Consider the following 13,742-nt stretch of genomic DNA (forward strand, 5'->3'; position numbering starts at 1 on the left):
GGATGTGGCCAGGCGGAAAGGGAAGGTGGCTTGGCTAGGAGGGTGCGCTCACACAGAGAGAAGAATGTCCATTGATCTGAATACGTCCCCCATTAGGTTCACACTCACATAATTGACTTATTGGTATTTTATACAGTTTCTATAGCATTGTCGTAAGTCTCGTAACCCACCCGAGTTTTACATTTCAATGACTGGCTTAATTTAAACCTGTTCATCCGCGTAGAAAGTGTATTTTGTTTGTACGTTTGCTTGTCACAGCTTTGTGGGGAGTCGTCTGGTAAACACTAACATATTGGTATTAGGCTATTATACCTTTTGTAGGCTATTCGAAACACATTAAATAAACACATTCTAAACATTGCGACATCATATGTATGTCTCCACATATATGCAAGTGTACATTTCAAGTCAAACGTTTATTAATTGTGCCTTTTGGGGATTACCTATGACGTGCATGAGACCCTCATCATATTCCCCCAATAACTAGTTCGAATATATATATATATATATTTTATCGACTGCGGCGCATGCTCTCGGACGCTGAATACACACACACACACACACACACACACACACACACACACACACACGCACGCACACACACACACACACTCAAAGAGGGAAAAATCCAAGTCAGACAAAAGTAAGAGTATTCAAAGGGAGTGTATTGAGTAATTGACAATACAACTTCAACAAATACATTCTGGAAATAATTGTATATTATTCCAAAGGGCAATCAACAGTTAACCGTCATGTAAAGACGTTAGTTAATGTGACAGAGTAAACAAACTGTTAGTCACCAGTTAGATGACTATAGATCACAGGTTGGTACACAAATTGTCGATTCGATATCAGTTCAAATCACACTGTCCCCCTATAAAACAGCTGAAACTAACATGTAATCAATGACACGTCATTCAACACGAAAAAAAAAAACTTACAACGGACTATACAGAACAAATAGAGAGACTGCGCCAAGAAGCGACGGCCCTCCATGCCAAACATCAAATTGCTTAGTAGCTCTATTTGTAAACGCAAATAGTTGACTAAGCACCCCTTGCTCGGTTCACAAAAGGTTATCTGCATACCTTCACACGGCGTAAACCGGGCTTTCATCACCCTCCCTCACACTTCAAATCCGGTGGGTCGCTGTGCCTTTTCACCCCTTCGCTCTGTCTTCAAATGGAAATCATTTCTATTGGCTCAAGGTGTCCATGTAAATAGGTGTAAATGAATCCAGATTATGCCTTTGCTTTCTCCTCCGAGCGAGTAGCCCCCCTCCTCCTCTCCACCCAAGGCGATTGTCATGTGATAGCGAAGAAGTGGCACATTAATGAAGCGGCTCTACGGGGGTCTTTTCTCCTGTCATCACATTAAACTATCACACGGTTCGGGGAAGGACATGGAAATAGCAGCTACTTAGCTCTGCTCATCACAACAAGGGCCACAACATATCGGGAACCATTCAGAGAGTCGTGGTGTGAGTGTGTGTGTGGGGGGGAAGGAGAAGCTTATTGCTGCTTGCTTAACTAAAGATAGCGCATCATATAGGCCATCTGAAGGGAGAGAACGAGACTGTTTTCATAGGACGGCTGTTTTCAAGACCCACAGCCCATAAGCGCTGAGTGAACAGTCCACGGAGGAAACAGACAGTGAGTTGCGTTGCTGTATTTCATGCATCTTGGGGAACTTTCAGTAACTTTTAAGCGCGGGGATATTGCAGTTTTTTTTTGTACTTTGCGTTATAAAGACAATCTATGCGGCGAATGTATGGAGTTTTACGCGTTCGTAATGTTGTTTTGAACAATTGTTTTGAACAACCCGTCCTAGAGTGATACTTCTTTCAAGGAGTGTAGGACAAAGTTCTATTTTTCCTGTTTGTCTGAGAAAAACTGGAAGAACTGTAGTCTGACGCGCCATTCAGCATTGTATTTTGACAGAAAGTCCAACAGAATGCCTCGTCCGGGGAGAAACACGTATAGCGACCAGAAACCTCCCTATTCCTACATCTCCCTGACCGCCATGGCTATCCAGTCCTGCCCGGAGAAGATGCTCCCGCTCAGCGAGATCTACAAGTTCATCATGGACAGGTTCCCTTACTACCGAGAGAACACTCAGCGGTGGCAGAACTCCTTACGACACAACCTCTCTTTCAACGACTGTTTTATTAAAATCCCCAGGCGGCCGGACCAGCCGGGTAAAGGGAGTTTCTGGGCTCTCCATCCCAGCTGCGGGGACATGTTCGAGAACGGAAGTTTCTTGCGGCGTCGTAAACGCTTCAAGTTGATGATGATGGCGTCCGAGCATCTGGCGCAAAGCAAGCCGTCGGACGCTGCCCACTATCTCCAACAACAAGCCAAACTCCGACTGAGCGCTCTGGCTGCTTCCGGCACACATCTCCCGCAAATGTCCGGTTACAACATAGGAGTCTCTCACCAACCGTCAACTTTCAAACACCCGTTCGCAATCGAGAACATAATCGCCAGAGAGTATAAAATGCCAGGCGGGCTGGCCTTCTCCACCATGCAGTCTATGTCTGCTGGCTACCCGCTGCACAACCAGCTCACCACGGCCTGGCCTCATATGTACAGCTCCAGCGTCATGGACACGGTAGCTCCCATCTCCATGGCCAGTGATTATTCGGCCTACGGAATGCCCCTCAAGTCTATTTGCTATGGCGCGCAGAGTCTACCTGCCATCCCCGTGCCAATCAAGCCCACCCCTACTTCGATGCCAGGGCTCTCGGCTCTGCCAACACATATTCCAGCTTTCTTAGCGAACTCTCCCCAGTCTCTCAGCCCCACGTCTCCTCAGACAGCTACCAGCCAAAGCAGCCCTGCCACGCCGAGCGAAACGCTCATAAACCCGGCCTCTTCGGCCATGCAGTCCGTGGTGTCGGTGCACTGACATGACGTTAGCGGATGGGACTTATTAAAAACTTCTGAATAAGAAAAGAGATGCTTATCAACTTTTTCCAAAGCGGTATTTTATTGTTTGATCAATTCATGACAACCAACTAAAATATGCTCTACAATCATGAGGCAAGATATTTGCGTTTTGTGGTTTATCGATGTACTTAGATGTTTTACTTGAGAATTGTTGTGGCAGTGACCCTTGTCTTTCTATGACGCGCATATAGGCTACATCGTTTTGTTACCTGTTTAGGGTCATTTAAGAATAATCCAATTCTGAGATTATTTTCAAAAAGCACTGTCGTTATCCGTATCTATATTCTTGCTTACATTTTATTGCCAAGTCTCCAATACATATTCCAATTCAATTAATGTAAAACTGGTAAAAACAATTCGTTATTGCATTAGAGAATGTTGTCAGAATATTCTTTTTTTGTTGTTGTTGCATTTTCGTCAAGATAAAAAGGCCAAGAAAAATAAATAAATGAAATCAACTTTTTTGTAGATTAAATTTAACGTGACTTTTTAGTTGCAGCTCCCTTTAATGCGCATTGCATTTGCTATACCAAACAGCCAAATCTAGTTTTTAGGAGAATTTTAAAAAAAGAAAGAGAAAGAGAACAATCACAGAGGTGACATTTTCAAATAACAAAACTTGAAAACAGATATATTTATGGTTTACTTTGGTGTCTGGTTGTCTGCATTCAAAACATTCAAATATATTCGAATTGATGGAAGAATAAGTTGAAATGTGTAAACTGCACTTTTTTTGGGGGTTAAATGTTTTAGATTTTGTGTAGTTTACAGATCTATCTGTAGTTGTTCTGTGGACCATTTTAATTTAAAACAAAAAAAAAAAGAAATAAACTGTGGTGACCGGATGTATATATATAAAAAAAAAAGCAGTATATTTGTACGTTCTCTAAAACGCATGCTGTTTCAAAACGTTGTGTTGTATTTGCTGCGAGCATGCGTGCTTCTCCAAGTGTGCCATGTGTCTGCAATAAATTATTGGTCATCAAGAATATTTTCCCATTAAAAAAAAACTGCGTAAAACATTATGTTAGATTGCGGTGTTTTTTTATTTATTTAAACAGGTTATTTAACACACACACACACACACACATTATATATATATAATGCTTTAGTAAATATGATTGTTGGTGTTGTAGCATTCTAGACTATAGTAGTTTAAATTAGTATAAAGTCAAGTAAGGTAGCAATAATAGTGGTTATGTAATTGGACATGGTTCATTGCGGTTTAAATGACACTGGATCCTATTAAACCACACTTTGCGCTGTAATGAACTAGATTCCAATGCATGAAGGCAATTCAGCGTGCAGATCTCCCTTATTCAACAGGTTACAGGTGTGTTTAAGGGACAAACACGCATCCCTTTATGTTCCAACGTTAGTCACAGTTAGAGGCCTAAATGTTGTGTTTATACTACAACTATACTAATATTATGATATATATTTAAACAATTATAGCTGTCCTTTGCACAAAAAATAAATAATAACCCAATATTCCCAGCCAAAATCTCTATTTATACAAACTTCCTTTGAGACAATATTCGTTATGGATGTAAATTAGAAATATTCACGGTGATAATAACCGATTCCTGGGGATTTTCTCAACTCAATCCCCCATCGCTAAGTATAAACAAATATGTTAGGATTCCATCACTGTATGCTATTAACGAGACCTACATCAAATACATCATCCCCCCATCCACTTCATTCAGTCCATTCGTCTTGAATAGGGAACGTAAAGAATAGCGAAGTTAGACGGGGCCACCGATGTAGATATAGTCCCCCTTTTTCAATGAGACAAAAAAGAGTGATTTTCACCAACACATTGCTGACTGGGAGGACTTGGAAACGAGTTCTGAAAACCTCTTTGGAATTTAAATGTGCCCCCCCCCCCCCCTCATCCCCCTCTGTTTGGTCTGTTTGCACAACATTGAAGGTTTGTTGGACAGTAAACAACACAAGAAGTGCGTAGACCGCGACACTTGCCATTTTGTTTTGTCACTGGTGTGAAATGATGAAATTCACTTTTCTCATAATATAAAGTGCAAACACACACATTAAATGTACGAAAATACCTCGACTTTTGCTATTGTATTTATTAAGCACTGAACTGGGCTTGAGCAGAGGGACGACGTTGTGATGCATTCCAATACCCTCATTATTCTGAAAAGGAAATCGCAATTCGTTGATAGAGTATTTGAATAATGTTGTCTTCAACAGAGGTTACAATCGGAACATTATCGAGTACATCTATTACCGCAGGCTACAGGTACACCGAACACAATCGCAATTTATTAGTGTTTTAGAAGCAACGTTTTAAGGAGCTCTTCATAGCTCTGTCTTTCTCAGGGACGAGCAGAGAGAGACCTGTCCCATTTATTCTGTTATAATAGGGTAGTAACGATAATATATATTTATAATAGGTTAGTTACGGGAATATATATTTATAATATGGTAGTTACGATAATGTATATTTATAATAGAGTAGTTACGATAATATATATTTATAATATGGTAGTTATGATAATATATATTTATAATAGGGTAGTAACGATAATATATATTTATAATAGAGTAGTTACGATAATATATATTTATAATATGGTAGTTATGATAATATATATTTATAATAGGGTAGTTACGATAATATATATTTATAATAGGGTACTTAGATAATATATATTTATAATAGGATAGTTACAGAAATATATATTTACGTGATTATAATATGGTAATTACGGAAATATATATAGTTATAATATGGTAGTTACGGAAATATATATTTGCATATATGTGTAGTGAAATAACTTCAACATTTTTCCTCAGCCCTTGATTGAAAAGTATCCTGGAATTCAGGTACAATCCAACTGTCCACAAGGTTGGTTTGCTTTTAAATTTATTTGTGTTTTAACAATCAGGTTTAATGAATTAAAGTATGACGATTTGAAATCAATGCATAATAATTAATTATCACCGAACATTTTTGAAGACCTTGAATTCATTAAAAGTATCCAATTGAATTTCATAAATTCCAGATGAACAAACCCGTCTCATTAGCTTGAAGTTCCGTTTAAACGTTTTTAAACGTTTTTACATGAAACTGTAGTTTGTGTATGAACATTTACAACAACACACAAACGTTGCACTGGTTTAAACGTGTCCCTCTGAGATTTCATGATTTTAATTTTGGAAATGAGAAAGAACGAGATGTCTGCTAGCTCCTGATTTCAGAAATACCAAGTCAGTCTGATGTGCTACCCTGTAAGGCTGCCATTATCAAAAAAATGCGAATTAAAACAAAAGTTCACACAGTATCTTTTATTTCCAAAACTTGTACAATTACAACAGGGTTTTTCAGTGTGAATGAGGTCCCTTTAAAAAGCTTTGAGATGTAATCAGCCGCATCGTATCTTAAATAACTGCTGTCCTCGTTACCTCCGCAATAAGACCCCATCCAGTCAGATATGAAGGTTAACTCACACGCACACGCGCGCGCGCGCACACACACGCGCGCACGCGCGCACACGCTCGTGAAATACAGCTCCACCTCCAATTCCATCCTGTACACAAACCACAATGTTGTTCTAGGGTTTAATTAAGAGCGTTCATTTAAAGTGGCTGCCCATCCAATGTAATTAGTATGTATAATTTATGCGTTGCTTATTGCACGAAGGGCATTGGCCTGCATAATGAACTCAACTTAACCTTAAGTATGGAAAGGAGGAATGGACAGAAATATGTTATTTATAATGTGTTTACAGTGGCGGTAATGTCACCGCCACGGGGGTGGAAATCACTTCAGTCAGAACTTTGTTTGTGTCGAACGTTTCATTAAAGGGCCAGAGAGAGATTATTTATTTGCCTGTTTCCGTTGAAGGTTTCTGTAGAGAGAGATTATTTATTTGCCTGGAGCTGGCATGGCATGGCATGAATGCGACTATAAATATCAGAGCTGAAGATTCTGGCATGGCATTAATATGACTATAAATATCAGAGCTGAAGGATCTGGCATGGCATGAATATGACTATAAATATCAGAGCTGAAGGATCTGGCATGGCATTAATATGACTATAAATGTCAGAGCTGAAGGAGCTGGCATGGCATGAATATGACTATAAATATCAGAGCTGAAGGAGCTGGCATGGCATTAATATGACTATAAATATCAGAGCTGAAGGAGCTGGCATGGCATTAATATGACTATAGATATCAGAGGTGAAGGAGCTGGCATGACATGAAAATTATTATAAATATCAGAGCTGAAGGACTTGGCATGGCATGGCATGAATATGACTATAAATATCAGAGCTGAAGGATCTGGCATGGCATTAATATGACTATAACACATCATGTATGAGTTAAGGCAGGTAACTAACACAGCCAGACAGAAACACATCATGTATGAGTTAAGGCAGGTAACTAACACAGCCAGACAGTAACACATCATGTATGAGTTAAGGCAGGTAACTAACACAGCCAGACGATAACACATCATGTATGAGTTAACAGGTAACTAACACAGCCAGACAGTAACACATGTATGAGTTAAGGCAGGTATAACAAGAGCAGTCACACAGTAACACATCATGTATGAGATAAGGCAGGTAACTAACACAGCCAGACAGTAACACATCATGTATGAGTTAAGGCAGGTAACTAACACAGCCAGACGATAACACATCATGTATGAGTTAAGGCAGGTAACTAACACAGCCAGACAGTAACACATCATGTATGAGTTAAGGCAGGTAACTAACACAGCCAGACAGTAACACATCATGTATGAGTTAAGGCAGGTAACTAACACAGCCAGACAGTAACACATCATGTATGAGTTAAGGCAGGTAACTAACACAGCCAGACAGTAACACATCATGTATGAGTTAAGGCAGGTAACTAACACAGCCAGACAGTAACACATCATGTATGAGTTAAGGCATGTAACTAACACAGCCAGACAGTAACACATCATGTATGAGATAAGGCAGGTAACTAACACAGCCAGACGATAACACATCATGTATGAGTTAACAGGTAACTAACACAGCCAGACAGTAACACATCATGTATGAGTTAAGGCAGGTAACTAACACAGCCAGACAGTAACACATCATGTATGAGATAAGGCAGGTAACTAACACAGCCAGACGATAACACATCATGTATGAGTTAACAGGTAACTAACACAGCCAGACAGTAACACATCATGTATGAGTTAAGGCAGGTAACTAACACAGCCAGACAGTAACACATCATGTATGAGTTAAGGCAGGTAACTAACACAGCCAGACAGTAACACATCATGTATGAGTTAAGGCAGGTAACTAACACAGCCAGACAGTAACACATCATGTATGAGTTAAGGCAGGTAACTAACACAGCCAGACAGTAACACATCATGTATGAGTTAAGGCAGGTAACTAACACAGCCAGACAGTAACACATCATGTATGAGTTAAGGCAGGTAACTAACACAGCCAGACAGTAACACATCATGTATGAGTTAAGGCAGGTAACTAACACAGCCAGACAGTAACACATCATGTATGAGTTAAGGCAGGTAACTAACACAGCCAGACAGTAACACATCATGTATGAGTTAAGGCAGGTAACTAACACAGCCAGACAGTAACACATCATTTATTCACATGTTAATAAGGCAGTATACATATATCTTGTTGGGGCTTCTGTCATTGCAGTCGCCGGCAGAGGTCTCTCGGTTGACTGGTCTTCTCCAAACTTTGTGTCGTTGATACATTACGGTCCATAATGAATTTCTCCGCTGATTTACAGCGTCTGACTGTGTCTGCGAACTCAACCCAACTGGCTAGGTGTATCGTGCTGGAACAGGCTGTCCATTCGTTTATTCATATCTATTATTTATGCATATTGTTTCAATTTTTAGATCACAACTGTTGCAAGAGCCAAAATGTCACATTCCTACATCAACCAATTTACTTGCGATGTTTATCATTGGGTGTTTTGTCCCCCCCCCCCCCTCCCCCCACATAATATATTTACAATGGACGGAAGCAGATTCCCTCTTAAATAAATACAGGCAGTAATTCATGTCCTAAACCAAACAGCTTCGTTTCGAGTCCCAGATGGCACCCTATTCCCTACATAGTGCACTACTTTTGACCAGGGCCCTATGAGCCCTCCTGAACGTAGTGCCCTACGGTTTGTAGGTAATAAGGAGCCATTTGGGACGTAGATAGAGCTCCTCTCCTTGCAGCCAGCTAGCCTCCTCATTAATATCCCGTAGCTAATGAGGAAATACGCTGAGGCTGATATTTCCTTTTTTATTGGAACTCTGGCCTACAGGATGAACCACGACGGAGGACCAATCAGGGGGACTCTTTAGGCAGGATGCTCGTTGCTTTCTATGGCTAGAGTTTACATGGGTAAGTTCTAAACTGGCACCCTATTCCTTATGTAGTGCACTTCTTTTGACCAGAGTCCTATGTGGAATAGGGTGTCATTTGAAACTGAACTTATGAGGGTTCTTCACACATACTGGACTTTTGTCAACAAGCCACATCAGCGCCACGTATTTTCTGCAGTGTAAACTGGTGAACTTGTCACGTCTCGACCCCTTACCTCTCGACACTCGCCCGACAGTTGACCCCCCCCCCCCCCCCCATCCAAACAGGCCAATGTAAACAGAATTGTCTCGTTGAGCCAACAATCTTATAGAACCATTTGTAATAGCAGAGCAAACACAACACAATGCACTCTGTCTGCCATCTGCCCAGGGGCAGTTCTCCATTGTGCCAGCGGCCATCGAAGATGAGCATTTGCCCACTGAAGTCTGTTGTGACGCCAAACTGCAATCAGGTCAATACCCTGGTGAGGACGACGAGCATGTAGATGAGTTTCCCTGAGATGGCTTCAAAAAATTTGTGCAGAAATTGTGTGGCTGGTTGGATGTACTGCCAAATTCTCTAAAACGACGTTGGGGGCGGCTTATGGTAGAGAAATATACATTAAATTATCTGCCAACAGCTCTGGTGGACATTCCTGTAGTCAACATACCAATTGCACGCTCCCTCAAAACTTGAGACATCTGTAGCGTTGTGTCGCGTGACAAAACTACCCGTTTTAGAGTGGCCCTTTATTGTCCCCAGCACAAGGTGCACCTGTGTAATGATCATGCTGTTTAATCTGTTTTTTTGATATGCCACACCTCTCAGGTGGATGGGTTATCTTGGCAAAGAAGAAATGCTCATTCTATTCTGTTCCCCCTAAATAACCCCACTAGATGACAGTCATTCTATTCTGTCCCCCCTAAATAACCCCACTAGATGACAGTCATTCTATTCTGTTCCCCCTAAATAACCCCACTAGATGACAGTCATTCTATTCTGTCCCCCCTAAATAACCCCACTAGATGACAGTCATTCTATTCTGTTCCCCCTAAATAACCCCACTAGATGACAGTCATTCTATTCTGTCCCCCCTAAATAACCCCACTAGATGACAGTCATTATATTCTGTCCCCCCTAAATAACCCCACTAGATGACAGTCATTCTATTCTGTCCCCCCTAAATAACCCCACTAGATGACAATCATTGTAACCCCACTAGATGACAGTCATTCTATTCTGTCCCCCCTAAATAACCCCACTAGATGACAGTCATTCTATTCTGTTCCCCCTAAATAACCCCACTAGATGACAGTCATTCTATTCTGTCCCCCCTAAATAACCCCACTAGATGACAGTCATTCTATTCTGTCCCCCCTAAATAACCCCACTAGATGACAGTCATTCTATTCTGTTCCTCCTAAATAACCCCACTAGATGACAGTCATTCTATTCTGTCCCCCCTAAATAACCCCACGAGATGACAGTCATTCTATTCTGTCCCCCCTAAATAACCCCACTAGATGACAGTCATTCTATTCTGTCCCCCCTAAATAACCCCACTAGATGACAGTCATTCTATTCTGTCCCCCCTAAATAACCCCACTAGATGACAGTCATTCTATTCTGTCCCCCCTAAATAACCCCACTAGATGACAGTCATTCTATTCTGTTCCTCCTAAATAACCCCACTAGATGACAGTCATTCTATTCTGTCCCCCCTAAATAACCCCACGAGATGACAGTCATTCTATTCTGTCCCCCCTAAATAACCCCACTAGATGACAGTCATTCTATTCTGTCCCCCCTAAATAACCCCACTAGATGACAGTCATTCTATTCTGTCCCCCCTAAATAACCCCACTAGATGACAGTCATTCTATTCTGTCCCCCCTAAATAACCCCACTAGATGACAGTCATTCTATTCTGTTCCTCCTAAATAACCCCACTAGATGACAGTCATTCTATTCTGTCCCCCCTAAATAACCCCACGAGATGACAGTCATTCTATTCTGTCCCCCCTAAATAACCCCACTAGATGACAGTCATTCTATTCTGTCCCCCCTAAATAACCCCACTAGATGACAGTCATTCTATTCTGTCCCCCCTAAATAACCCCACTAGATGACAGTCATTCTATTCTGTCCCCCCTAAATAACCCCACTAGATGACAGTCATTCTATTCTGTCCCCCCTAAATAACCCCACTAGATGACAGTCATTCTATTCTGTCCCCCCTAAATAACCCCACTAGATGACAGTCATTCTATTCTGTCCCCCCTAAATAACCCCACTAGATGACAGTCATTCTATTCTGTTCCCCCTAAATAACCCCACCCTAGGACAGTAGCGGATAAGGAAGAGACCACATAGACATGGTATCGTCCAGCCTGGGCAGCCAAACACCCAATGTGTGCATGAAATTACAATGTCAACATTTGATTCATGCTGTTAGGTTGTGACTGTGGAACAAATTATGCTTGTGGAGGGGGGGTGGGGGGGGGGGGGGCGTGTCAGTTTCAATATTAGCCCAGGAAGGTGTTCCTAACAGTTGAATTGTAATCCCTAGTTCGCTGTCCTTCGCAGCACGCTAACATATTGTCAACACCATTAGCCACGAGCAAACTCCCATCATGTCTGAGGATAAGTGCTATTCATTCCAGCCGGGGCTTTTTGATTTTGGCAATTCCTTTGCACATGACGGTTTGTAGTTTTCCAAACCGGAAGAGAACTCAAGAGAACACCAGAAGTGTGGTTTACCACTCTGATGATGTTCATCAGACACATACGTTTTAAAACAAAAAAAAAAAGGGGGGACATTTGACATTCTATAACCTGAAGTATGATTTAAAATCCTACAACAAAAAAACAAAAAACAAACATTTGATTAAAGGTTTGTTGATATAACTGAAGGAAAAAAAATGGACACTTCTTTAGAACGAGGCAGAAATGCTGTTGAACTACTTTTAATTTTGCCTTCGGCGGAATAAAAGTCTGGTAAGCAAACACTTGCTGAGTTGTCTACAGGCTCTAACCAGAACAGCAGGGACCGGCGTCCTCTCAAATGGAACACCCTATTCCCTACGTAGTGCACTACCCTATAGGGCCCCCCTGGTCAAAAGTAGTGCGCTATGTAGGGAACACGGTGCCATTTAGGATGTGGCCTCTGTCTGGCCAGCCATACGGGATTAGGCAGTTAACACTTCCACATCGCCAAGACAATTGTGTGCCATCAATGCATATAGGCCCTTTTCAATGTGTTGCCAAGAGACAGGAGCCGTTAACACAAAAAATGTGGATTTCCTGGCCCGCATCTCCCTGACGGTTTTGTGGGTGACACAAACCCTAAAACAAACGGCCTTGTTTGGAATAGATCTAACCTGAAAACTGCGGACATTCCTCTAAGGAAATTAAAGGAGAAGGTACATTGTGAGCTGTAGTACGTGTGGGTACACTTCCGAGTGTCACATCAGGTTTATGTCATGTTTAAACAGTGAAATGTGTTTAGACTGGTAGTCCATGTGGTAGGTCCGGGCCATACGCAGCGCACTGCTCAGGCCAAACAATGGGATGGGGTTTGGAGCGAGGATGAGGGAGGGCACAGCAGGGGCCTTGGCTAGTTGTCATCACTGATGAAACAGTGGACACTCCTCCAGTGACAGGGAGTTCCTCTCAGTCAATCTCTGTGCTGCATTCAGCTCACATTGCAGAGAGAGAGAGAGAGAGAGAGAGGGGGGGGGGGGGGGGGGGGGAGAGAGAGAGAGAGAGAGAGCCTTGCTAGTGCTGTCTGTCTGTCTCTGTACTGAGTACCTCTCTCATATCAGTCAGCTGTATCAAATTAAATAAAGCAGTGATACTTCCTGTCTGTCTCTGTACCGAGGACCTCTCTCCTATGAGTCAGCTGTATCTAATTAAATAAAGCAGTGATACTTCCTGTCTGTATCTGTACCGAGGACCTCTCTCTTATCAGTCAGCTGTATCTAATTAAATAAAGCAGTGATACTTCCTGTCTGTCTCTGTACCGAGGACCTCTCTCTTATCAGTTATCTGTATCTAATTAAATAAAGCAGTGCTACTTCCTGTCTGTCTCTGTACTGAGTACTGTCTCCCACACACTGAAGTGATATTGGAGAAAGAATCTTGCAGCTGATCTTGATATGTGTTGTGGTATTCAACCGTAGCACCATGCATACACACAGAAGGCTCTGCAGGGAAGGGAAATCTGCGTAACCCTATTTAGTAAACACTACTCAACAGTTACACCTTTTTCTTTTCTTATGACATGGCCATATACTCTCCAAGGATGTGTGACCATGCAACTGGAGTGAAAGCCTCAGAAATGTTCTGGAATTTAATATGAATATAAATATACCATATAATATAACTCCTTTCCTCTATTGAAACGATTACTGTTTCCAGATATTACTGTTT

At 41.6% G+C, this 13,742-nt stretch overlaps 1 protein-coding gene across 1 annotated transcript; it reads left to right on the plus strand.

The window, feature by feature from the left end:
* The first annotated feature begins 739 nt into the window (after positions 1-739).
* Positions 740-3,799, plus strand: LOC110526864 (forkhead box protein B1-like). The gene has a single exon (XM_021608053.2). It carries the CDS (start codon positions 1,954-1,956, stop codon positions 2,905-2,907), a length of 954 nt encoding a protein of 317 aa, XP_021463728.2. The 5' UTR covers positions 740-1,953; the 3' UTR covers positions 2,908-3,799.
* The last annotated feature ends 9,943 nt before the right edge of the window (positions 3,800-13,742 follow it).

Source organism: Oncorhynchus mykiss, chromosome 6 (assembly GCF_013265735.2).
Source record: "Oncorhynchus mykiss isolate Arlee chromosome 6, USDA_OmykA_1.1, whole genome shotgun sequence".
In the NCBI taxonomy this organism is placed as follows: domain Eukaryota; kingdom Metazoa; phylum Chordata; class Actinopteri; order Salmoniformes; family Salmonidae; genus Oncorhynchus; species Oncorhynchus mykiss.

Excerpts from the sequence above, each read along its gene's own strand:
- LOC110526864 (XM_021608053.2), top strand. The coding sequence starts at position 1,954 with ATGCCTCGTCCGGGGAGAAACACGTATAGCGACCAGAAACCTCCCTAT.